The following is a 25,079-nucleotide window of genomic DNA, read 5'->3' as shown; positions in this document are numbered from 1 at the left end:
TTTTTCTTGCACTAATCCTTCCTATGTCCCCCTTAAAACACATGAAAACTTATGTTCAGATAAGACATATGCAGTAGCAGAGGTTTTAATATCTAAAACAAAACACATCTCAATTGTACAGGAAAGTACAAAAATTATGTATGTCATAATATTAACTTATTTAAGTGCTTTTTTGACCTTCTACAAAAAGAAAATAAAAAAGAATAAATGCTAACTATAAGTGGGGAAGGGGGAAAAAGAATCAAAGAGGGGGATACATTTTTAGCGAAATTTGAGGCCTGATTATGTAAAGGAAGAAAGTCTACCAATATATCCACAGTTACCTTTTCCACTTTAAGTGTTCTTCTCTGCCAAAGACTGCAACAGCCCAGGCGACTTGAAAAACCATTGGCTTTATGTAAGGTCTCCTCACTTGTGTATAATATAAGGGCTTTCGCTATCCCATTACAACCTAAAGGACTTTTACTTACAACCTCTATTCTTGTTCAATTTGAAGAAGTGATGCAGCAGCTTGTGCACTTCACCATAATTATTAGTTGCAGAAGCAAGACGATCTTTTATCCACTGTGGTAGCTTGCTGCTTGGATGAGAAAAACTTCTTTTTGAAGAATCTGATGCGTAACGGATGTCGACCAATAAAATTGCAGCATAGTCATTTATGTGCCGAATTGCTCTTCCTAAGACAGATCATTTAAATATCAGAGGCAGTCCAATGTCAAAAATCAAGATTGATATAAGAAAAGACATAACAGAACATATATAATCACATTAATTCATGTATGCATTGAGCACTTGGAGGCAACCAGTGAACTTAAATCAGCCAGAAATCAACTTTGTTACAAGGTTTGAGATGTTAAATTATTTTCTGTATAAACACTACTCAAACAGAAATCCTGCATGTAGAAATCATGTTCAGTTTTAAAGATATTAGACCAAAATTTTCTGCCGATCTGAAAACTAAACAATGAGCCTAGGGGATTCAATTTTCACCTGCCTCCCTATAGTGACTATAATAAATAGCCTTGAAACAGTATCCTCACAATTGATTGCCCAATTTATCCAACTGCTAATCTGTTATGCTTGGCACTTACCAATTGATTGATTTACAGCTTTCATACAGAGATTTTCATAGTATTCTTTCCCCCTGCACGTGCAACTTCTTAGTATGTTGAAAGCAGCCTGAATGTCTCCTCTGTTATATTCTTCACTAGATGAAAGTTTTAGGCTTTTCATAGTACTTGAATCACCCAAACCTTCAATATGCTTTACCCTTTCCAACAATTCAATGTCAGATGGGCTAGGGTAGGGAAGTCCAACCATGACTATGCACCGACCCATCCCATCACTGAAGTTGATGCCTTCTGATATCTTGCCACCAACTACAGCTAGCAGTATTGCACCACTTCTAGGAGCAGGATTATCAATGGCTTCTTTGTACTCCTTGAGAATGACCTCCACCTCTGTGTTTTTTCTAGGTTCTCTGAAGATGTACTTTTTCTTCATAAGCCTTTCAAGGATTCCTGAGGTTTTCCATGCATCATAGACCTGTCCTTCATATTCAAATGAAGAAAGGAACACAACAATTCCTTCGGGAACAACTGTTGCCAAATTGCAGAGTAAGAGCCCTAGTTCCTCTATCTGTATGTTCAAGACCCAATAATGGGATTTAGTAATAGGCCATTATGCTTTCTGGGCATTCAACATTCAGAACAAAATACAATTGTCAAGAAATAATTAGCAGAGCAGTCAGTTTAAAGGGGAGTTCAACCATAGTCCAATTAGAAAAAAAATTCAATAACACTTAGTACAAACTCCATTACGGTGACAGATACAAAGTGCCATACACTCACCATAGTTGATGAACTTCTCAAATTATAGCTAAAGTCAAAAGATCTGCCAGATGGTCCACAAGATACTGCAAGTGGCAATATACTCTCTGGAGGGACAATATGGCTACATGAAAAGAAATGGAGCTGATTTGATGGTAACCATGGAAAAAGTCGCTCTCTTGTTTCTTCTATTGGTTGCAGAGTTCCCCCTGCCAGTACAACAGCATGCGCTTCATGCACAATCTGCAAATAGTTTTGAGATAGGATTTTCCTTAATAGAGCAAGAAGGCCTCGAGTATTTAAAAATACAGACTTTAAAACCAAGTTTTGATCTTAAAGAAGGGAAAAAAAATAATTGCCAGCAAGTAAGAAGCTGACTGCTATTTTCTTTGCAGTGTAAATTATGAAAATGTTAGAATAACCTCAGAAAAAATCTTTTCCCCAGTGAGCATAACATATTTCAAGTAAGCTCCTTGTCTCGAACATGTTGGTTTCTTCCTTGAGATTATTATCCGCCCATCACCATCATTATTTGTCAGTGACAATAACATATCTGCTAATGCCCGAAAGCCAGATAGTGTGCTACCATCATCACAACTTTCCCCATTTTCCTTGACCGCTGAACCTTTCTGCAAGGTAGTCATTTTGTCTCCATACCCACTAACCTGGAACCATTTGTATCATGACCATTAAATTGAGAAAAGTTCAACAAAGAAAGAACTCAAATCATGATTTTACAAAGTAGAAACAAATAGTATGGCCACAAATCTACCTTATGCATGATGTTGCTTTCCTTTATATACTGGAGCACTTTGATCAAATTAATGTTGTCAATATTGAGGGAGAATAAAAAATCATTTATGGCCATGGAAGAGTCAAAGCCATGCTTTTCTCCAACACCTCTTTGAGCATCTGGGCAAGTGTTTAAACAATTCACATCCTTATCATCAACTAGAACTCGGAGGAAAGCCCGAGTAAGGACCAAAAGAGTTTGAATGTATCTTCGATTTCCAGGTCCCAAGAGACTGCAGAATCTTCCAAAGTACTTCTCTATGTGGCTATGCACCTTCTCCAACTGATAAGGAATCATGCAATAACTCAATGATTCTTAATTTAGATGAATTTAAAATACACAATATCAATATCAAAAGCTTGTAACTGAAAGTAAAACAATATATAGGAGATTCAAATTCCTTCTGAAACAAAGAGGTTTTTAAATTAATTTGTGACTGGATTATCCAATTTTCATGACACAGGTTTCGAACGGCATTTGAAATGTTCAAGAAATACAGGAATCTAAGTGCCAAGCTTGGGCACTAGTTTTCAAGGGCCAATGACAATACTGGAGAAAACAGCAATAACTATTTATTTACCTGTGGCAGAGTAATTTTCGCATCATACATGCTAATGAGGGAGTCAGCCAGATTGTGAGCCTCATCAATTATAACAACATTATTCTTCAGATTCAGTCCCAGAGCTTCACGTGATGATTTTGAAAGGAGTGATTGATATGGAAGAACCACAAGATCAGCTGGGGTGATCATACTTCGGGAGCCATAATATGGACATGTTCCTATATTTCTTCCAAGTTGAACAACATCTTCAATGTCCAATGCCCCTTGTTGAGAAATTTCACTCCTAAACTGTCTTTGTAGTTTATGTTTTCTGAGCATTGGGCATCCAGAAGAAGCCTTGGTTTGCCGTATTCTTCCCTCTGCACCTAAACTCTGCAAATCAACACCATCATTAGTCTAGCAAACCCTCCTTAAATATACTTTTGTTGTTAGTCTGTCTTGGATTAGGGGTATAAACTGAGCTTGAGAGCAAGTTGATAGGACTTCAACTAAGATAGACCTAGGTATATGATGTCTTAGCTTCAGTAATGAGGTAATGAAACATGGAAAATGCACTAGTTCTGACGCTGCAAGGTTGCATTAAATGATCTGGTGGGCTGCTGGCTCTAAATTCTACAATTACTGCAACCACTAAAAAGCTTAGAAAACCAACCCTGATAAAATGCATTACAGCTGAATTATGGAATTAGAACTAGGATATTTAGTACCTTGATTTTAGAAATTTCCTTTTTCTTGCTCTTCTGAAGCTCCAAGCAACGTTCATTAATCCGAGTAGGGTTGCCTAGTCTCAAAACCTCTGAAATACAAAAGCTTCAAAAGGTCAGGAAAAAATCAAATTACGAATGAATAATACTAAAATACAAAGTTTTATATACCTTCATTGATGCAAAAGTTCTTCCTTGATCCCAAAGAGACGATATTCATTTCATTGGCAAAGACTGTCTTTCTTAGCTCCTTTATGAACTGTGAAAGCTGTGAATGTGTCCGGCTACAAAAAAACACCTTCAATTTCACTTCCTCCTCCTCCTCCTCCTCAGACTCACCTTCCTCATCACTGGATGAACTGACAGAAAACTTACTGGCTTTCCTTTTTGAATTTGAACTTCCAACTTCTCCTTCCTCTTCACTTTCATATTCTTCAAGCAGAAACTCTTCATCACCCAACTCCTCAGCATCAGTTTTCTTTACTGATTTTTTGCACTCTTTCTTTTTATTGAAACATTCCTCTCCTGGATCACATGAGAATAAATCCTTGCTACTATCTTTATTGTTTCTTTTTGCGAGTTTTGCTGATGCAAAACCGTATTTCTTTTTCTTCCTCTTCTTGTCATCCATTTGGTAGTCTTTGTTTACAACAAAGTTTTTGATCCAATCAGGCTCATCATCTGAGCCAATTTGACCAATATTTTCCTGCTTTTCATCAGATTCAACCCTTTCTTCAGACTTCTGCTTTTGTCTCTGATCAAGCACCCATTGCAAAGCACTGCAGATAATGCTCAGGGTTTTGCCCGTTCCTAACTTGACAAGAAAAATTCAAATTAATCCTTTTTTTCATTTTAACAACAATCCTCAATCCCTCAGAGTTTTTGGATGACGAAATAAAAAAAAATTATTTTAGGAAAATTCAAAAGAAAAAAAAAGGCAAAAGGAATAATTTCTTCCATATAATCAAGCTCATGCTTCATCAGAAATGTAGCAACCAAGGCATGTGGTAAACCAATTCAATAATATAAAATATACATAATAACGAGAGAAACAAAAAAAGGATAAAGACTCAGTTTAAGTTGGATACACAAATTTTAGATTTTTTTCCCCATTAATAATCAATTTTCTTCTCTACATTTTCTCAACAACTATACTTACAAAAAAGAAAGAAAAAAAAAAATGAAAGCCGAAGTACCAGTGGGACTCTCGAGCATGGAGACGCCGCCTGTATCTAAAGAGTGATAAAGTGCATTCATGAAATCGATCTGGATTGAATATGGCTTATAAGGAAATGCTGGAAATTTGGGCTCTCCTCCATTTTCCATTTCTCTCTTTCTCGATTGCTTCTCTCTCACTCTTTCAAGTTATTACTGTCTTGCTCCGCAGATGATTTCCCGCGAAAATCCAGAAGAGAAGGAGGGAATTATTTATCTATTTTTTGCCAACCAGCCCAAGCCCATTTGAACCAACTCAAGCTTAAGCTGGACTATACTTTTGGAATTGGCCCAAAGCTATCCACAAGAAACCAGAATAGGCCCATCCAATTAATCAAACCCTAAAAAGCCCTGCATATTATTTTCTTCCAACTCTCTCCTAATATAAACTATCTCCTCCGCGCCGCTCTCTTTCTTCTTCATAGCCAAAAGCACCATATCTTAGGGTTTCTCCTGCGACAGCTCCGATGGTAAAATGGAACAAACATTCGCTTCTTTTCTTTTTCTTTTTCCTTCACTTGATTCAGTTGGATTTTTGCAACTGAAATGATTATGGTAATGTGCAGGGAAAGGGTACAGGGAGTTTTGGTAAGAGAAGGAACAAGACCCACACTCTCTGCGTGAGATGTGGGCGCCGCAGCTTCCATCTCCAGAAGAGCCGCTGCGCTGCGTGTGGTTTCCCTGCTGCCCGTAAGAGGAAATGTAAGTGCCCCTCTTTGTTTTATGTCTGAACATAAATTTTTGTGTTTCTTTTGTTGTTTACTGTGTTGTGAGTCTCCTTCTGCATCTGGGTTTGTTTCTGTTTAGCTAATTGTCTGGGTTTGTTTCTTTATGTACTCGGTTTGTTCTAGTTGACTCCTTTGGTAAGAGTATGTATCTGGGTTGGTAGTTTTTTAGCTGTTATTTTCCTTGAATGTGGTGGTTATTTTAATGAAAAGTTCATTATCCGGAAAGCAATGAAAAAAGGGATGATGTGGATCTGATTCTTTGCAAAAGCATAAACTTGTATACTTGCTGGAGCTGGTGTGAATGTGTTTCTTTGTAAAAGCATAAACTTTCATACTAATGCTGGTATTTATGTGTTATGGTTTGAGTACATTAAATGTGAATGACCATGGCGTGTAATGTGCACCTACAAATATGTTTGAAGAGACTGTGATTAGATGTGAAATGTGTGTGAATGGGTCATAATTAGGCCTTAAATCTGAAAGGCAACTCTTGATTGTGCGATTCAGATAACTGGAGTGTGAAGGCAATCAGAAGAAAGACCACTGGAACTGGTAGGATGAGGTATCTCCGCCATGTCCCTCGCAGGTTCAAGAGTGGTTTCAGAGAAGGTAACAACAAAATGCAGTAATTTCTTTTATGCTTGTTCTTGTAGTACTGGTAGTTTTTTTACAGATGATGTTGTTTTTCAAGATTATGTTTATTTGGTTTTTCTCATAATTTGTTTGTTGGATTGTGATTAGGTACTCAAGCAGCCCCAAGGAAAAAGGTTGCAGCAGCTTCAGCTTAAGGTGTTGTGAGATTGTTTTGAATGAGCCGTTTTATGGGAACATTACATGAGGAGTTGTCATTACATTGGATGCTTTAGTTGTTTTTAGTTTCTACTTTGATGTAGTTGCGTTAAATTTTGAACAAAATTGGTTGAGGCTATTGTTGTTAGACCCTTAATTACTTGATGAAGTTAATGATGTTCTTGTTTTGGTTACATTGCCCTGAATCTATTTTAAGGATGGCAAGCCCCTAAATATTGTCTGTGAGTAGTCACTAATTGTACTAGTTTGGAATTATTGCTTGAATAGAAGTTCACGAGGTCATAACCTTGGATGAAAGGGGGAAAACTGGATTTGAATGTGGTGAGATGCTTGAAGAGTTTGCTTGAATGTCTTTAGAGTGTAGTTATCCCATAGCCCCGCCCTTCTTCAATTCATTGCAGAGCCTTGGGGAGGATCTTATCAGTGTACTATCAATGGCTCCAAAATATATTTCTAGAAGTTGATGTAACTGCTATGGTTTCATGCCCTTTCATACTTCACATTCTCCCAACCGTTGCTGATACATTTTCACCTTGGGGGCTTCAAACGGTAAGTATTATCTGTATTTACAACTAGAAGGAATGTGGTTGTGGAAGACATCTTTAAGAAACCTTCGCCTCCTTCCTCTGTATGTGGTTCTATGGTCCATTCGTACCTCAATCTGATCCGTCCTTGGTCTGTTACTCGTCATGTACCGGCCCGCTGTAAAGGATACTTTTTTAAAACTGTTACAAAACATTCAGGATAATCTGATCGAGACTAGAAAGATCGGCAAAGGAGGACACGACACAATGCTAAAAACAAGATTAGAGAAAAGAAGAGTAGAATTGTATTTGCGAGGAAGAGGAAACAGCTTTCTATCATATAATTTCGCTAATCGCAAGATATACTTACAATTCCTCAAAAAGTCAAATGGGAAAAAAAAGAGAGGAAAAACTAATTACACGATTTGGACCTGTATACGATTTGAAGATCTTGACATTGTAAAATATGAATGAGGTATACCTTCCAGATGGAATCAATGAAGGCCAATGGCAGACATCAATCTAAACATTATACCTGGGAAAATGCCAGGCCAGACTTATCACTTGATCCCTATTATTGGAACTCAATGTATTCTGGCTATTCGGCTTTAAATTCACCAAACTTGTGTTTTTCTTCATGCAACTGCTTGAATACATAATCCATCTCCGGAAATGCAGACAACAGCAAGAGCTCAACAAGGTCATATGCCAGCAACTTCAAACAAACACTGGACTGCATAAAGAGAGAACAAGGATTGCAAAACTGTTATGAATAAGTTTCAAGGTGTAACACTAGTGTTAAAATTTCAATTTGAGCCCAACAAGGAAAACTGACGCTGTGACACAGTAACAGCCTGCACCAATCATGTTCTGCCTGGATTGATGTTATTAATAACCTATGATGTCCTCTTCCCTCATGACCACTAAACCAGCTCTAAAGTACCTAGCTCATACAGATTGCCTATCAATAATTAAAGCGCAGTTTCTGAAAACAAGACCTTCCTACATTAAAAGAACAAAATCAAAATCTCTTAATCTCCTAAATTACCTGAATAAAGAAATAGAGATCCTTAGCGCATTGTTCATACTCCTTGCGACCAACAAGACTCACAATAGCAACAGGTGCATTGTCTGCATCAAAAAAATTGAGCTCATTTACTTTCCTACACTGAAAATTTTCTTTTTGATAACATAAAATCAGGTATAAGTGCAGATTATTAATAAGAAACATTCATGATAAACAAAACTACCAATCATTAGCTCATAAACGAATTTTGCACGACGTTCTGCTTCCAGTTGTTGCTGCTCATCACTGAATCTAGGTGAAGATATTTCAGGAGACTGTGGACTATGAGGTGAAGCCTGCGATGGGCTACTGGATGATGGTGGTCGTTGTCGCTTTGGATGTTTGGTTATGAATATTCCATCAGGCCAAAGTATCTGCATGAAAATAGGAGACCTATATCAGGACTGTGTATAAGCACATAATAGGTGCTCTTCTTTTAAAATCTAAAACATTACACTACAAGCCACTTACAGTCCCACAAAAATAGTCCTAAAGTAGTAATGTTAAACATGAGGAAACATGTACCGAAAACGGTTCAAGAAGGCAAAAACAGATAAGATAAGAGGCTGTAAAATATAAATTTAAGTCAGATAAGACACTGATCAGAATCCCAATTGATAGTACCTTGTTCTTAAAATTCCTAAAGAGGATTTGAAAAATATTTTAGCAGACATACACTAAGCTGTATCCAGTAGAAAAACATTTTGTTCCAGTTCAATGGCTGAGCTAATATCAAGAGGGGTTGGTGTGCCCCTTCCCTTAAATCCTCTAGCAAACTTAGTGAAGAGGAGATTTGCTCTTAGATTCTGGTACAGCTACTAAAAGATTTTACCAGTTACAATTCCGACACTTTTAAAAAGAAATAACATTTCTTGATCATTGCTGAAATCAAATGACTACCTGCTCAATCCGTTTGATTCCTGAAGCAACAACTGACCCCTTGCGCAGCAGCTGGATCTTTTCTATCAACCAATCATCAAAAGCATCACCCATTCCAAGTTGTAGAATTTGCTTGGCCACCCAAAAAGCCTTCCGCCTGAAATGCGCATGCAGAGAACAACTCTCAGGTAAAACTTGTCCATCCGGTAAGATCAGGACGTGATAATGCTAAACTGAAGATCAAAATATAATGCTGAGATAAGTTCATTGTTCTATAGCCATTCACATACCTGATCCATCCACCATCCTGGAGCTGGAAAATGACATCCACCAAATCTAATATGGGGACACTTAAATTTGGTGGCACCCACTGCACAGAAGATGTGTGCGTTAAAAACCTTTAAGAAGCCTAGAAGCCTCACAAATTTCAAATTGCTTTGCAAATACTAAATATGACACAAGAAACTTTTATATGCCATTAAGCAAAGTTATGATAGCCATATTTCTTCTATAAACACTAATAGAGGAAATAAACTATTTGACTTTGCGCTGATTACCTCTGTAGGAAGGGTTGGGTATGTAGCAGCATCAAGAAGCAACTCAGAAGTATCTTCCGTTCTTTTGTTCTCTCTTCCTTTAGCATTCTTCCCTGTGTCTCTTATAACCGAATTATTTCGCAGTGTAGTATCAGAATCACTGCCTGAATCTTCTAATGACTTTCCACGTTCTTTAGTGGGAATTTTTGCTGGAGAATAACAGATATCTTTTGCGTTTCTTAATCCATCAGTTGCAAGATTAAGCTTCATCTGCAATGGAGGTTCCTTGCTTCCAGTGTCTAACTGTTCCCCCCTGGAAGATAAGGAACCCATCAGAGGCCCCATAACATTTGAGGCCTTCTTGACCTTTTCAGATGGATTATCATCCAGGTCAACTGAAAGTTCCCAAGCAACACAAAATATGGAATCACTCAAAAACAGGTTAAGAAAGAAAAAGCAAACTATGCGCATTCAGACTACTGAATTAAATCCAAATCACCTGACAACGTTTCGACGATAGAAAAGGAATTTGAGAATACATATGTCTGCATTACAAAGTGCATATAATAAGAGATAGTGCATAAAAGGGAAAAAGCCTGAAACTGCCTCCCTCCCCCCTCTCTTCCCAGAAAATAGAAAAGAAACGAACAGCTATTTTTCCGTTAAAAAAAAAAGGGAAAATAGAAGTCCACCTGAGAATCAACACTTAGGAAGTCCCAAACTTCAATTGATCCTGAAACAGTAGGAAGCTGCAGAAGCTTCTGAAGATGCAAAAATATTCATAATTCATTTAAAAATAGAAAGATAATCAAAACTAGAATATAAAGCATATACTGCAGTTATTTCTCATATGTAAACTACAGATAGATCTCATTTTGGCACTTTGGATACAGATGTAAGATATTACAGGAAGATGGAAGCACTGGCAATCAAACAATCCGACAAACATATTTGAGGAAAAAACGTCAATATAGAAGTAAATTATCAATTTGAATGACTTGAATTCAACAAATATGCCCCATGGATGAAGAAAAACAATATGTGAGTCAAGGTATTTAACCTTTAAATATCCGTCAAGCCATTTACAGCGTTCTCGTATTACATAAACATCTAAACCTGTTGACAGAAAATGCTTTGGAGGCAAGTGAAGTTTATATTCGGGAAATTGTTTAAGGCGCTGATGCAGCTCCTCAAAATGTCGGAATCTAGAAGGAAAACGATCAAAAAGTTTAGCAACAGTGAGAGGTGACGATAAACATTATTGGCTTGCCATTGTAGAAATATTTAACAAAGATGCCAATGCAATGAAGAACAAATGCTACAGAATGCATCATGGGAGCACAAGACCAGAAAGTTAATAGCACAGTTCTATGCACCTTCTCTTGATTGACCAACTATTATTGTTATTTACATCTGTAACAGATATGGAATAAACAGCAAACATTCTAGAGCCACTCTTCACAATATTTGCACCCAACACCTGCAAAAGAAAATAATTTTGCAATAATTATGTAACAAAGTACCAAAATACGAAATCCTACCATATTAAAATGAAGAATTGATCCTGATCATAAGTATGTACCTCACATCTCAATTTAAAGAAAGAATCTACCACCAACGAGTTTTGCAAAGAATTAGCAGTCAAACTACGACCTTCTGAATTAGAGATAGAAGCAGCAGATGAAGAAGCAGTTGCTCCGCTGTGAACTCTACCAAAGAATTCAGTATCAGAATCATCACTGGAATCATCAGCTTTTCCATGTCCATTCAGCGAATTAAGTATGTCCTGTCCATCACCCGATAAAAAGCTTGTCCTCTCGACCTCTTGCCAGACAGGCAACTTATGACTGGTCAATCTAGATCTTTTCCTGCTTGATGGGGTTCTAGTTAATCTTTGATACCGAACACACCTTCCACCAGCCTTCTTCGCCATATGGCCCTCAGGATTTTCAAGTGGATGATGAATGTGCGAAACAGTCAGATTTCTGTTACTCTTACCATCCCAAACTTTAGTTCCAGGAGAATCAAGACCTGTTATATTTCCTGTTTCCTCTTCCTCAGAAGTAAAAGAATCACTGCTTTCTGATTCAACCTCCTCCAAATCAACAAGGCTGTGTTCATCATCTTCCTGATAAGATGCAACTGAAGAGCAGTATGATAAATTTTTAGGTTCTTGTGGGAATGATTTTTCCATTTTGCGCTGATCAGTTAATGCAGATTGAGAAGCAGAACTCTCAGACGAGTTATGCTTGATTGGATACTTCTCTCTGGTCTTAGATACTGCTTTTGAATGATCCATTGTAGCAGTGTTTCTAATGGAGGAATGCTGTGGCACTTGCTCAATTAATCGTTTTTCACCTTCCTTCTTTTTGTAGTTTCTCCCTTTTGTCCACATGTTCTCAAAATTTTCTGGAGCAAGGGCCTCAGTCTTTCTACGAGAAATGAGATCTAACATAGCACCCCACTCTCCTCCTGAACGATGTCGTTGGATATCTCCTTCAACACCAGTTTGGGAGTTCAAGGGCACAGAGCTCCATGAACGGGAAGATCGAGTATCCAAGGAAAGCAATGGATCTTTCGAAATATGTTTTCCATTTAGGTTATCTGTCGCAGCAGTACCTCCAGCAGCTCTGGGTTGATCAGTTTTTAACTGTACAAGTTCAACACCAGTAACAGATGGATCTAGAAACTTAGAAAAATGATCAGATGAGATCCTTGAAGAGCCATTTGGTTTGTGTTGAGATGCATCTTGTGCGGCATTAAACCCTCCCTTAGCCTTTGTCATAGATATAACAGCAGATTCGATCCTCTCATTTATAAATCTGTAACCAAAATTCAAGATGATCGAGAACCATAGCAACATAATAAATGAAGTCTAGCAAAATAGAAAGACAGATCACCTTGGACTCACTAAGTTTAAGACTGGTCGCATTACCGCACAAGCCAGAAGCTCCCTGACAATATAACGAAAGAAAGAGCACTGCAGATCTTCAGGCCTGAATGTGAAAGAAATGAGACCATCCATCAAATGTTGCAACACCTGCAATAAAAAGAGCCGAAAGTACTGTTAGCACAGGCTAGATATACTCAAGGAATAATGCACTCATTTTTACAGGAATGCTGGATTGATTGACTACTTTAACATAACTGGAAGGTCAAAGTAAAAATGTAAAAACCTTGTGCTCGGCTTCAGCAGAGAATAAAGCCGGGTGCAGTTTGTTCTCCGCAGCCAAGACACATCTTATTTCAGTATCTCGATCTTTGATAGTCAGTGGTCCAGATTTCTGCTTTTCAATTTTAGCTTGATTGAGACGAAAAAGCTCCAAGTGTGAACAAATGAGATTAATAAAGTCCCTGCATCATCCTAGAAGTAGATTAGTTCCCTCTTAATCTTTCTTAAATGAAAATCATGACAAAAACAGTGATGAAATGAACTTATACCTTGTGAGTAATTCAATGAGATTTATATTTCTCATGCGGTCTGAAAACTCCCCAAGAACACCGTTCATGATCTGCACCAGCTCTTCTGGACCTTCCCTATCAGGTGTTAAACGAGAATACCATAGACCCGTCACCCACTCAGAAATAAGATGCCTTGTAAAGTGATCTATTGCATCCTCAACGACGGGAGAATTTACTTTCCTTCTCCAATCAGGACGTTCAACAGCTTTCAGACATTCTGGTGGTTGCTTAGTATTCAATGCATTCGTAGATGCAGGTTTGCTGTTGTATACAGCAGCTTTCCTCCGCATTTCATAATCTAGCGAAAAATACCGGAGGAGAATGATTAAGGAGGCAGCAGCAGGCAAATTAACCAAAACTGAGGAGCTTGTCACTGATATAAGAAACAGGAAAAGTGTAAGTACCAACTCAAAAAAGTTCAACAAAATAATGGCAACCATGTAAACAAAAATTTCTTTGCAAAAATCTTAATTCCAAATTAAGCAGACTTACATAGATGTAAACCCACATAAATGAGGTCAGCTATACGAATTATTTTTAATTTGTAAGGCTATATTCTCCCTGCATTACGATGTTCAGTATTCGATTCCAGTGTTGTTAAGGCTCACAGTGCCAAACAACAAAACCACCTTGACACGTTTTTTTGTAAAGCAGTAGGTGCAAAAATAGCCTGCGCGATTGAAGTTCTCTTTCATTTCTTTTATTTTCAATTTTTTTCATTAGCTATACCTTTAATGGTAAAAAAAAAAAGGGACAGTATCAAACTCTCTACTTCTCAACATTGAGTATTCAACAACAAACCTGGGACCATAAGGAAATCATGCATATCGGCCAAAAAAAGAAAAGAAAAAGGAAATTTTGCATGTTTTATATGATAATCTGGGACCATAAGGAAATCATGCATATCGGCCAAAAAAAAAGAAGGAAATTTTGCATGTTTTGTATGATAAACACACACACACACACACACACACACACCACACATATATATAGTGTCTTAGTTCACTTAGTCGAGCACTTTTTGCACCTTGCACCTCAGGCAATATAAGGGTTCTAGCACCTTGCGCCCTTGAGAACACTATTCAATTCTGAGCATTTACAAAGAAGGAAAGTGACTCAACAAAGCCTTAAAAGGAAACATTAGTTTAGACTTGGTCTGAGAGAGAGTAAAAAGTAATATAAGCAAATAAATACTCCAAACGATTGAGACAAAACAGAGCTGCAAGCATTATACTTAAACATAAACATCACTTTCATATGAACAAACCGACTGCTTTACATTAAGCTGCCGTCAAAGAGTTTTCCTAACAGTTTTTTTTATCTCATTGTAACAGTATGTAAAACAATTAATATTATTTTCTATGAAGCAGCAGCATTAATTGATAGCATTACACTGCACTTGCAGGTAGTAAGTACAAAGGAAAAGGAGTCCATGCTCCATCTTTGCTCAGTAAAGTTCAACAGTAAAATAACATTATGGAACCAAAGTTAAGCACCAATAAATTCAAATCTATTAATCACGTTGGTGATGTTAATCTAAATCTTTTGTTTCAGAGAACTGTTTGACCTGGACAATACTTAAACATATAGTGGTTGGAACCGGAGAAGAAGCAAAAGAGGAAAAAGACTCTCCCCACAATTTTTTTTTTTTTAAAAGGAAGAACGTGTGTAAGTCTAGTGACTTAACTTGCAATGAAGCGATGAAACAGATGCCAACAAGAATGGGGTTGAAAGGACTTCTATTAAAACCTCAAGCATAAAAAGAATTGGCAGCAGATATCTTCTAAAACTCTCAGCGCTTGAGGAAAGATCTACTGTTGACACCTAGACAGTCAAATGCAAGACTAACTAAACTAAGGTAAGGTAGAGAATTGTGATTGCAGTCAATATGAGGAACTCTTGAACTCCAAATCCCAGTGCCAACTTAAATTTGAATCTTAAATACCTAATTTCCGTATTTCTTAAAACTTCAATGCTACAACCTTGCAGGCTACACAAACTATAACCGATCAAATTCCATCCGAAAAAGTAATTTAGGTCACTTAAAAGAATTAAACATAAATTTTCTTTAAAACACTAATTGAACACAGTCAAAACCCTATCTGAACTCAATAGCAAGTAATTAAATAAAAGCATTGATCAAATTTAACTCAAAGATCAAGAAAAATAATTAAACAATCCAAATTATAGAATAACTTCGGTAGAAATTAGAAAAAACAAGAAGTAAGAGGGTTTGAGAACTTAACATGACATGAGGTAGGACAATCCGACGACGCATATAGCTAAAATCACAATTCGCTTCTTGGCTTCCTCCACCAAGTCACGAGCCGTCACCTGCTTTGACATGTTCCTATTTTCAGCCAGATCAAAACTACCAAATCAAATCAAATCAAATGAATCTGTCAATCGAATGAATCATTCTATTTTTTGTGTTTCTCTTTCTTGATGCCAACAGTCGATCACTGCCAAAAGGAAAATCATCTTAATAAATTGGAAAGGAAATAGGCGATGAGAGATTAAAGAATCAAGGAATGCTAGGAGTGGAAAGTAAAGAATTGAAAGAATTGAACGGAAAGGTTGAGTTTGGAAAGGAAGAAAATGAGTGAGAAAGGGAAGGAAAAATAAAAGAATGGAATTTAGGAGAAAAGGGGAAGTTTCAACGCGAGGACCGTTAGGTTTTGTTTCGGTGCTGATTCGGCCTTCGCGTGTTTGATTACATTTTCTTTTCTCTGTTATAGTCTCTGGCTTTGGAGATTAGGAATTTCGGGTTTGGGATTTAATATACGTACGGCGATTTGAATTAGATTTTATTTTCCCCGTGTTTAATCTTAATCTTAGTTTATTGAAAATGTTGAGATAATATTTAAAAGTTTTTTATTTTTTTAATATTTTTAATTTATATATTTTTATTTTAAATTAAATAAAAAAATTATTATTCATTAAAATATTATTTATTATCAATATAAATAATATTTTAACTAATAACTTTTAATTAACTATTAACTATAATGGTTTACTTGATTGAAAATAAAAATATAAAACTTGATTGATTCAATAAAAAATTTAAAATTTATTTAAATTTTTTAAAATATGGTTCACACACTTTTTTAGAATTTATTATATTGAAAGTTTTTTGGCATTTTCTTAATTATTTATTTTACATGGTTGATTGGTTAGATTATTTAAAAAAATTTTCATATATTTTTTTTTGTTCTCATTTTTTCCAAATAAGAATCCTTGTAGCTAACCAGCCCTTTTAATTATTTAAAATAAATAAATAAATAAATAGCCCTTTTTAATTATACAAAAAACAAATAAATAGGCTTTTCAAGCCTAAAATATTTTGGACCAACCATTTAGTTGACAAGAAAATGAAACCTCAATTGTCCATTGGATTTCAATCCTCAAAGTGAAGTAAAGATCCATCCTCTAGCTAGCTTGTAAAAACTTTGAGACAAGCTCACAAATGCATTGAATTATTCAAATGGTTGAGCTTCTTTTTCTTTCACAAATTTTAAGTAGGTGGGAGGCATTTCCAACTTTAATTCTAGTCACTAACTGGCAGCTCAGACTAGATACTCTGTAACAGTAATACTAATGGCAACAGCACATGAGTTTGAAGTGGACATTTTATTGTTTCTCCGAATCATTCTCTTTATATAGTGAATTGGAAAATCCTTAGGTAGTTGACTATTGTTTGTTGTCTTACTCCTCCTAACTTTTAATATGAAGTTTTTGATGCATCCAATTGTCTTATCTGCTGTTTGATTGTCAGTTAGAGAAGGAAATGAAAATGGCCAGCATTTTTGAGTTGCAGCTGAGCTAATTAATCAGCTACTCACGCACGGGCACGCCACGCATGCTCTGACTAAAGATTGGATGTTTTTATCAGTAAAAGCTGTAAATCCCAAGTTGCAACAATCTTTTCCTTCCGTGAATAATTAATGCACATGTTGCCTGGAAGCCTCAAATTCTACTTTACTCAACATAGAAATAGGCTGTGCCCACAAACCGAAAGCGAATTTGTCAAGGGCATCAAAACGAAGTGGGTCTGCTCTGCTCGCCAGACAAGGAAAGGAAAATGAAACATGCTATATTACTTGCAATAAAGAGAACCACCCGGTTTCTCTCCTTTTTCTGCTTCTTGCTGGTAATGAGGTATCTTTCCTTGCATCTGGGTCCTCGCTGTCTAGAACTTTCCTGTTTTAATCCATTAGTATAAATTTTTTCGTTTGCCTCTATGATCTCAATTCATAGGGCTAGACTCGGCCCATAATCTAATTAACCTATTGTGATTTTATTTTGGTAGGGATTCGGTTCAAAGTGCACATGTCAGCATCGTAACGTTTCCTAACATAAAACTCTTTACTTGCCTTCAGTTTTTCCTTGGGTAAAAGTATTGTCTCTTTTAGAAGCTAAAATTAGCTAACATCACATCAAAAACAATATACAAGAATGCTAAATCAGTCCAAATTCCGGGACTAAAAACTAAATTGACAAATATGAACTCTAAAACATTATTTTTTAATATATAATTCTTTAAAAAAATTTCAAATTATTCTAAAAAATTTATATAACTTTTTTATTATATTCAATAAAATCTTTTATATTTTTTAAATCAAATAAATTCTTTAATTTTATAAAAAGAGATTAATTAATTGACGTTAATAAAAATATTACTTATCATTTTATATTTATTTAATATTATATATACATGATGAAAAATATTACTTGATTATATTATCAAGTTATATTAGCATGTCATACCATCGTTGATTTTGATATATAAATAAATTATAATAACACCACGTGACATAAAATGATAATTAATATTTTAATTGATAATAATTAATTTATTTATTTAAATTAAAATAAAAATAAAAATTTTATTTAATATAATAAAAAATAAAAATTTATTAAAATAATTTAAAAACTTTTTTTAAGGTATTATGTCCTTATATTATTTTGCCTGATTTACAGCTCATTCGGCATTACCCAAAGTTATAAGCACTGAAAAAAATCGAAATTGTGCGCCTTGTATATATATATTATCGAAAAGTGGTTGAAGCAACAAAAATGTTGCAGGGAGAATCTCAACATATACTTCCACGTCGAAAGGCAACAAGGCGAGTGAGTCATCGGAGCATGTAAACAATTTGTTTAGGGGGATTCATTTCGTGCTAAGTACGCAACATTGCTGGTCCCAACCAACCGGGAAGTGAGAAGAATGATTACCCTCACTGGACACTGGCCAAAGCCCATTCCCGCTTTTTCTTTATGCTAGCCTGGTTGGAGCCCATCTCCATGGCATCACCTCATCATATAACAAGACTTCGAACAGGCCAGGCCAGACCAGGCCAGACCAGACAAATGCCATGCCTCTTTTCTTTTCTTCTTCTTCTTCTTCTTATTATTATTTTCTTGTACTGCAAAGCAGAAAAGAAAGACCATCATTTCCTTTAATGTATTTTCATTTAAAGAAGGCACTGAAATGAAATGCGAATCTGAGATTTGTGGTTCAAATCAATTTAGCCCTTCCTGCGTTATTATTGCACTAAATATGTTGAACAAGACAGGCCTGTTGGGCCTAAATATTTTAAAGCCAAGCTCGGAGCTGATTTCGGCCGTTTCCATTAATTTTGTTATTAAAACAAAATAATATTTTCCATTTCATTATGTTTAATAACTCGTATAACATAAAACGATGATGATCTGTTTAGAACCAAGGTTAGGTTTCCCAGATTTGTGATTGGGCTAAACAGCAAGTTAATTTCTCCTGAAAATCGAATAAGAAGTAGCAGAGACCATGTTGTGATGTTGAAGCATCTAAAGTAGAGTAAGACAAAGAGCAGAAGATTTCATGGGAAATCTCCGTTTTGATGTTATATTCATGACATGCATCTGTCTACAAAGACGTGATAGTCAGTTGGAGGCAACTCTGGTCTTTATATATATATATATATATATATATATATATATATATATATATATATATTTAAAAAAAAATGAAAGTCCCATATTAAAGTTTCTTGATTTCAAGTTTTTCTCTTAATTATAAAAGACATAAAACGCTAATTATATCCATCATAATTCCCATAAACAGGAGCCCTTTTATTAGTTGAGTTATTGTTCTTTCCTCTTAACCACTCTTTTTCCTGGTACATGTGATTTGATTCTATAACAAATTATAAGTCGATACCCATGCCTCTTAGTCAGAAGTGGGGCCCACTCAGTCCACACATTCTTTCTCTCTGTTCTATCCAATCAAAGACAAAAAAAAAAGAAACAAAGAAAAGGAGGAGGAAGAAAACCCCTTCCACGTTCTGTCTTTTAGCTTCTACTATGGTTTTCAAAGCTCACGCGTAAAAAAGGAAAAAAAAAAATTCAAAACCTCGATATTAACGAAATCTCTCCGGAGATTCTTTCCGGCGATGTCTACACCACCAGCTCCGTCACCGACTTCGCCGCCTTCCTCTTCCAATACCACTCGTCCGCCTCCTGCGCTGGCGCCATCTACTAATACTTCCTCCGCAGTTTCGCCTCCGCCGACTACTAACACCTCCTCCTCAGTTTCGCCTCCGCCTCCAGCGGCTGCTACTCCAAATGGTACGTCACCAGTTGCGCAGCAGTCTCCACCGAGCGGGGGCTTGCCGCGTGGAACGTTAGCGGGGCTTGTAGTAGGGGTGGGGTTGGGGGCAATAATTGTGCTGATTGGAGTGGGCATTTTCGTAATTTTTTATAGGAGGAGGAAGAGGAAGGTTGCCCAGAACCATGCTGGGTGTCCTCCTCCTCAAGGGCCTAAAGGTCAGTTAAATAGAATTTTTAAAATTTTTTTTTGAAATAATTATAATTTAAGAAGCTGTGCTTCTTTATTTAATTGCTTAATGATGGCTGTTTATTAATTCCATTTTTTTAGGTATCATTTATCGCAGTTTGCTTAAAAAATGGGACTTCAGTTTTTTAATCTTATTTTTATGAATTCTAGGTTTATTTTTTAAAGGTATTAGTTTTGTTTGTATTGTGTGACGATGTGAAAACTAGAACTGGTCTACATTTCGTCAACTTTCTATTTATTTGTTTCTTTATTGGTGTTTTGGATATAAGATTTTGGTTTACTATAGTGAATCTTGAGTTTCTTGGTCAGTATTTTATATTATTTAATTATGAACCTTTGATTTTCTTTTGGTTTAATTTATATCTTGGAGCCTGCATTTTTATGTCATATTCTTCTTTTGGAGTTAACCTGAATAAATTGACAGAGTAGATCACAAGAATGCTGCTTGAATGTTTATAAAGTTCTGGTTGAAAGTTGTCATGAATTTGTAAGCTATTGTAGTCTTGCGTTAAGATGTGGGGGTGTCAGTTTTATAGTTCTTATCATTGTGGTGATAACCCAATGTTTCCATATTAATTTGCAATTTGCATATTTAAACCATTTATATAATAATAGAATGAGAATTATTCTATTCAACTTTCAAAACCATCAGTGAACATATTTGGTGTTGGGGTATCTCCCTCCTTCTCTCAAACGACATGCACACTCACAGACATTCGTGCCCACATGCATGAGCACATACATCCACATGCACACACATATACACATATACGCTTTTGAAGTGAAGGGGAGTGGTCAACCAGTATTAACACTTTGACAATGTTATCTGTGGTGCTGTGAAATAAATAATAATCTGGAAGTTCCTTTCTGATGATGTTTGAGTATCAGAAAATGACATATTGAAGGTTGTTTATGCGCCTGTATTTTGATTCAGTCAAGGCATTATTGTTTTTTATTCTTGTATGATATGTTTTCAGCAGGACAGTTAATCTGCTTTCTGATTATAGTCTAAGGTGGAATAAAACAAACAAATGATCCAAGATTCTAAAATTTATAGAATTTATGCTAATTCTTGTGTGCTTGTTATACATCCAGTTGACCCTCAGCATTGGCAGCATAATGCTCCTCAAGTTGCCGTTCTGCCAAAGCCTACTCCTCCACCAGGAATTGCACCATATCTTCACCCGCCACTGGTTAATGAATATGCTTCTGCTGAACCTCCTTCAACGAGTACTAGTTTGGGCTTTGAGAAACCGTCACATCCATTAGCTTCCCCAGGAATGGGCATAGGACATTCCCTGGGAACATTTACTTATGAAGATTTGGCTTTGGCAACAGATAATTTCTCTGATCCCAACCTCATTGGTCAAGGAGGTTTTGGTTATGTCCACAAGGGAGTACTAAAAAACGGGAAAGTAGTTGCAGTTAAGCAGTTAAAAGCTGGAAGTGGACAGGGTGAGCGTGAATTTCAAGCAGAGGTTGACATCATTAGCCGTGTGCATCACAGACATCTTGTTTCACTAGTTGGATACTGCATCATTGGAGACAAGAGATTGCTTGTTTATGAGTTTGTTCCAAATAACACGTTAGAGTTTCATTTACATGGTGAGTCATTTTGGTGGTTAAATTTTTCTCCACCCCACCTGGTGTGAGAAGATGAACATGTCCATAAAAGACTAAAAAAAGAAGATAAACATTGCGGTTCTAATCTTAATATATATGTTTTATCTTGTTTTAAGTATTTTCTTATTTTACTGATATTATTTCTCTTTTGAAAATTTGCAAAGTTTGCAAACTTATGTTCCTGGTATCTTTCTTTTCGTTCTATCTGGGTGCTTTGAGGGATTTTGAAGAATTTAATTCAAATGATTTTTGATACCCTGTGTTCTGGATCAAACTCTATGTCAGTCATGAAATATTATATTTTTTGAAATGCTGAAAATGCAATAAATTTATTGTATATGGAGTTGTATAATCATCCTGCTATTTTTGAGCTTGCTCAGGATGGTGCATAGCAACAAAAGAAATAAATGGTTAAACGTTGTATGTGTTTTGTTCTTAGAAATGAATAATACTTGATAAAGGTTTTGAAAAATTCATAACTCGAGCTAAAGAAAAGTTACGAAGTTGAAAAACGAAATATGTGACATTCGTGCAGAAGGGAAACATTTAGGAATAAGAAAGATTGTGCACGTCTTCTTGCATAAGGTGGATAATAAATAGATTAAGTCATGTACTAATATGTGAAACAAAATGTGGTTTTTTAATACTAACTGGTTCTTCAATGGGCGTAGAGGGCAGAAATATAAAATTGAGATCACAACTTAGACTAAGGGTGTATAGCTGTATATGGATCTCTTAACTATGATACTTTGGTTTTAACTTGATGGAAATGATGCATGCAGGAAAAGACAGACCAGTTATGAACTGGTCAACTAGATTGAAAATTGCACTGGGTGCAGCTAAAGGATTGGCGTATCTGCATGAGGACTGTAAGGATTCTTATCTACTTTAAGCACTTTCCAGTTTCTAGTCACACAGTTTCTACTTTTCCCCCACTAAACATAAATATTTAATCAGGTCAGCCCAAGATCATACATCGTGATATCAAGGCAGCTAACATTCTTCTTGATAATAGCTTTGAGGCAAAGGTATTCTTTCAGTTTTTGAAATTGAATGCTATTATTATGTAGCCACTAGGTTAATTTTTTCCTTTGCCTCCCGAGTATGAAGAAAAGTTCATTATGTATGTCATATAAGCTCTTTGGATGTCTCCTTGAAAAAATAAGCTGTTGATTGCATGATACTTTAGCAAGCAAATCATCCTTTAGATTGAAACACTGAATAGAAAATGAATTTGATCGTGAGAGGTTTTAAAGATACTTTAAGTTAACCTTGTTCTGAATGTGTTGCTGTAAAGAAAGCTTATTTTTAATTTGAGTGGCCTAAGTTTTGTACATCTTTTTGAATGCAATTAAGTCACTTGAACTTTTTTTTCAGGTTGCAGATTTTGGACTTGCAAAGTATTCTTTAGATACTGATACTCATGTCTCCACTCGAGTAATGGGAACTTTCGGGTAATATGCGTATTTTCTCTTGTTCCCTCATAACAGTTGATATTGTTGGAAAAATTACAGAACTTTGGCTTAGCCCTTGCATTTTGCATTAGATTTTCCTTTAATCTATAGTCTGTGAAAATTTTATACATCTCTTCTGAAAAGAATGCCCATTTGCAGTTACATGGCTCCAGAGTATGCCTCCAGTGGGAAGCTCACTGAGAAGTCAGATGTTTTCTCCTTTGGGATTGTGCTTCTGGAGTTGATTACTGGACGCCGCCCTGTTGATAAAGCTCAGCCATTCTTTGATGACAGCATAGTTGATTGGGTCTGTATTCTTTTTTTGGTATTAATCAATTCATTGTAATGTAAACAATAATCAAGTCAATCATGCATTTTGCTGGTTTTAAGTGATTTCTTAGTGTTAAAAGGGGTGCTTTTTATATGCTTTAAATGCTCAAAACCAAAGTTTAGGCCTGCACTAGGATATGCTAATGCCAGATCTTCTCTATCAAACTCCAATGGCTTCACAACCCCTTGTCTCAAATCCTTATGTAGTAGTGCTTGACTGGCATGGGATGAATAACAGATCCTTTTATTGAATTCTAGGCAAGGCCTTTGCTCTCACAGGCTTTGGAACAAGGAAATTTTGATGCATTTGTGGATCCAAGGTTGCAGAAGGACTATGACTCCAGTGAACTGACTCTAATGGTTGCTTGTGCTGCAGCCTGTGTGCGTCATTCTGCACGGCATCGCCCACGGATGAGCCAGGTTCTTTGAGTAACTGCTTAATAGTAGTTTTGGTCCTTAATTAACTCTTTTCATTTTATCAATTAGATAAAAATTCTAGAGTTGAATGATTAGTCCTTTTGAAGCATGGTAACATATTGCCACTTGAAAAACTTAATAGTAGGTATTATTATAACATATTGAACCTCTAGATTTATTTTAATCATTTGGAATGTTTTGTCCTTTTAATTTATAGCATCTGCATGTTCCAAATCAATGGAAATTTGTTGAGGCCGAGATATTTTAATTTGACAATGCATGACCTTGGACTGTATGCTGGCATGTAACTGTATGCTGTCACTTTACCAAGCAGATAGTTCGAACTCTGGAAGGAAATATGTCTCTGGATGATCTAAATGAGGGAATCACACCTGGGCACAGCACAGTATTCAGTTCTTATGGAAGTTCTGATTACAGTGCAACTCAATATAAGGAAGACATAAAGAAGTTCCGGAAGATGGCACTTGAAAGCCAAGAGCTTGGTAGTAGTGAATACAGTGGGAACACCAGTGAGTATGGTGTCAACCCATCTAGCTCCAGCACTGAAGGCCAACATACTACCCAAGAGATGGATACGTCGAAAGTGGAGAAGGAAAGCAAAGATGTTAGTGGAAGCTCGTGACAATCTATTGCAAATTGTTTGGAAAGAGTCTATTCTTTTACCATCAAGCTATTTAATTGTTGCCTTGTTTGCGAATTTGGGGGAAAGGAAATATGGGTCCATGGGCCGAATAGATGAGATTTGTTTGAGATTCATTCCTCCTCTCCCTAGGTCTTTTGGTTTTCATCTGCTATCCGAAAAAGTGAGCTAAAGTAGAATGGTAGCGGTAATGAAGTCAAGACTTGGGTTTTGAGGATCGGGTGGATTTTGTGAATTCCACCGGAGAATGCATCGATTTCAAGTAGTATGTGATTATTATTCAGAGTTGTCAAAACCTCCATTGCCTGTATATTTGTTGTACTAATACCAATACTAGTTCACGGCTAGAAGTTAACTGTTGTATCAATTTCTGTAGCTGAGCTTCAATGTATTGCAACATTGTTTCACTATACTGTGCTCTAGCCAGGCGAATCCTGACATTTTGTAGTACAGTGGCGGGTAGGATTCTGTAAATTTCATAAACAGTGGTCTCATCTTTGTTCTTTGGGGCTGCAATGGCCGGTGAGGCAAAGGCAGGGTGTTGCAATAGGGGGCTGTCGTATCGCATTGGATCTCTGATTTCCCACATCTCGGCCCCCCTTGATGGTAGTCAGATTCGGACATGGTCATCTCACAAACATGTTTAGGTAT

General features: G+C 36.3%; 4 protein-coding genes across 7 annotated transcripts; 2 read left to right on the top strand and 2 right to left on the bottom strand.

Annotated features, from left to right (window-relative positions):
- Positions 1-462: 462 nt before the first annotated feature.
- Positions 463-5,386, bottom strand: LOC110427514 (RAD3-like DNA-binding helicase protein). Of its 3 annotated transcripts, none has more exons than XM_021443067.2 (9): positions 5,085-5,378; positions 4,060-4,698; positions 3,892-3,980; positions 3,203-3,556; positions 2,602-2,904; positions 2,252-2,494; positions 1,851-2,072; positions 1,092-1,638; positions 463-677 (listed from the first exon to the last, which is right to left on the bottom strand). In XM_021443067.2, the coding sequence occupies exons 1-9, from the start codon at positions 5,212-5,214 to the stop codon at positions 463-465; spliced, it is 2,742 nt and encodes a 913-aa protein (XP_021298742.1). In that variant the 5' UTR covers positions 5,215-5,378. The 3 variants fall into 3 exon arrangements, 2 of the variants coding, with proteins under 2 accessions (XP_021298742.1, XP_021298743.1); XM_021443068.2 differs by having other exon boundaries at positions 4,060-4,702; positions 5,085-5,183; XR_002446280.2 differs by having other exon boundaries at positions 556-677; positions 991-1,638; positions 5,085-5,386.
- A 69-nt stretch (positions 5,387-5,455) lies between these two features.
- LOC110427517 (Zinc-binding ribosomal protein family protein) lies at positions 5,456-6,814 on the top strand. Its single transcript, XM_021443070.2, has 4 exons — positions 5,456-5,573; positions 5,670-5,805; positions 6,339-6,440; positions 6,573-6,814. The coding sequence occupies exons 1-4, from the start codon at positions 5,571-5,573 to the stop codon at positions 6,617-6,619; spliced, it is 288 nt and encodes a 95-aa protein (XP_021298745.1). The 5' UTR covers positions 5,456-5,570; the 3' UTR covers positions 6,620-6,814.
- A 654-nt stretch (positions 6,815-7,468) lies between these two features.
- LOC110427513 (phox (PX) domain-containing protein) lies at positions 7,469-15,855 on the bottom strand. 2 transcript variants are annotated; one of them, XM_021443064.2, is made up of 15 exons: positions 15,355-15,854; positions 13,088-13,481; positions 12,823-13,000; positions 12,547-12,686; positions 11,229-12,468; positions 11,023-11,126; positions 10,707-10,851; positions 10,339-10,407; positions 10,146-10,191; positions 9,668-10,041; positions 9,401-9,480; positions 9,132-9,267; positions 8,416-8,605; positions 8,214-8,296; positions 7,469-7,898 (listed from the first exon to the last, which is right to left on the bottom strand). In XM_021443064.2, the coding sequence occupies exons 1-15, from the start codon at positions 15,452-15,454 to the stop codon at positions 7,764-7,766; spliced, it is 3,414 nt and encodes a 1,137-aa protein (XP_021298739.1). In that variant the 5' UTR covers positions 15,455-15,854; the 3' UTR covers positions 7,469-7,763. The 2 variants fall into 2 exon arrangements, with proteins under 2 accessions (XP_021298739.1, XP_021298740.1); XM_021443065.1 differs by lacking the exon at positions 7,469-7,898 and adding an exon at positions 7,917-8,108 and having other exon boundaries at positions 15,355-15,855.
- A 3,494-nt stretch (positions 15,856-19,349) lies between these two features.
- PERK15 (Protein kinase superfamily protein) lies at positions 19,350-24,838 on the top strand. Its single transcript, XM_021443082.2, has 8 exons — positions 19,350-19,912; positions 21,039-21,548; positions 22,349-22,435; positions 22,524-22,594; positions 22,944-23,020; positions 23,180-23,327; positions 23,609-23,770; positions 24,102-24,838. The coding sequence occupies exons 1-8, from the start codon at positions 19,540-19,542 to the stop codon at positions 24,408-24,410; spliced, it is 1,737 nt and encodes a 578-aa protein (XP_021298757.1). The 5' UTR covers positions 19,350-19,539; the 3' UTR covers positions 24,411-24,838.
- The last annotated feature ends 241 nt before the right edge of the window (positions 24,839-25,079 follow it).

Source organism: Theobroma umbraticum, unplaced genomic scaffold, assembly GCF_002168275.2.
Source record: "Theobroma umbraticum cultivar Fairchild unplaced genomic scaffold, ASM216827v3 scaffold_34.0, whole genome shotgun sequence".
NCBI lineage: Eukaryota > Viridiplantae > Streptophyta > Magnoliopsida > Malvales > Malvaceae > Theobroma > Theobroma umbraticum.
The sequence above is the reverse complement of the archived record's forward strand: the minus strand, read 5'-3'. Positions and strand labels throughout refer to the sequence as shown.

Bases quoted from the DNA above. Each gene is read 5' to 3' on its own strand.
- LOC110427514 (XM_021443067.2), bottom strand. From the start codon at position 5,214: ATGGAAAATGGAGGAGAGCCCAAATTTCCAGCATTTCCTTATAAGCCA. The intron at 3,981-4,059 runs GTATATAAAACT...TTTGTATTTCAG, and splicing joins GAACTTTTGCATCAATGAAG to AGGTTTTGAGACTAGGCAAC. The intron at 2,905-3,202 runs GTAAATAAATAG...ATTCCTTATCAG, and splicing joins CGAAAATTACTCTGCCACAG to TTGGAGAAGGTGCATAGCCA.
- LOC110427517 (XM_021443070.2), top strand. The intron at 5,806-6,338 runs GTAAGTGCCCCT...TGTGCGATTCAG, and splicing joins TGCTGCCCGTAAGAGGAAAT to ATAACTGGAGTGTGAAGGCA. The intron at 6,441-6,572 runs GTAACAACAAAA...GATTGTGATTAG, and splicing joins CAAGAGTGGTTTCAGAGAAG to GTACTCAAGCAGCCCCAAGG.
- LOC110427513 (XM_021443064.2), bottom strand. From the start codon at position 15,454: ATGTCAAAGCAGGTGACGGCTCGTGACTTGGTGGAGGAAGCCAAGAAG. The intron at 10,408-10,706 runs GTTAAATACCTT...TTGCATCTTCAG, and splicing joins GGCTTGACGGATATTTAAAG to AAGCTTCTGCAGCTTCCTAC. The intron at 10,042-10,145 runs GTGATTTGGATT...GGGAACTTTCAG, and splicing joins TATCGTCGAAACGTTGTCAG to TTGACCTGGATGATAATCCA.
- PERK15 (XM_021443082.2), top strand. From the start codon at position 19,540: ATGTCTACACCACCAGCTCCGTCACCGACTTCGCCGCCTTCCTCTTCC. The intron at 21,549-22,348 runs GTGAGTCATTTT...TGATGCATGCAG, and splicing joins GTTAGAGTTTCATTTACATG to GAAAAGACAGACCAGTTATG. The intron at 22,436-22,523 runs GTAAGGATTCTT...ATATTTAATCAG, and splicing joins GGCGTATCTGCATGAGGACT to GTCAGCCCAAGATCATACAT.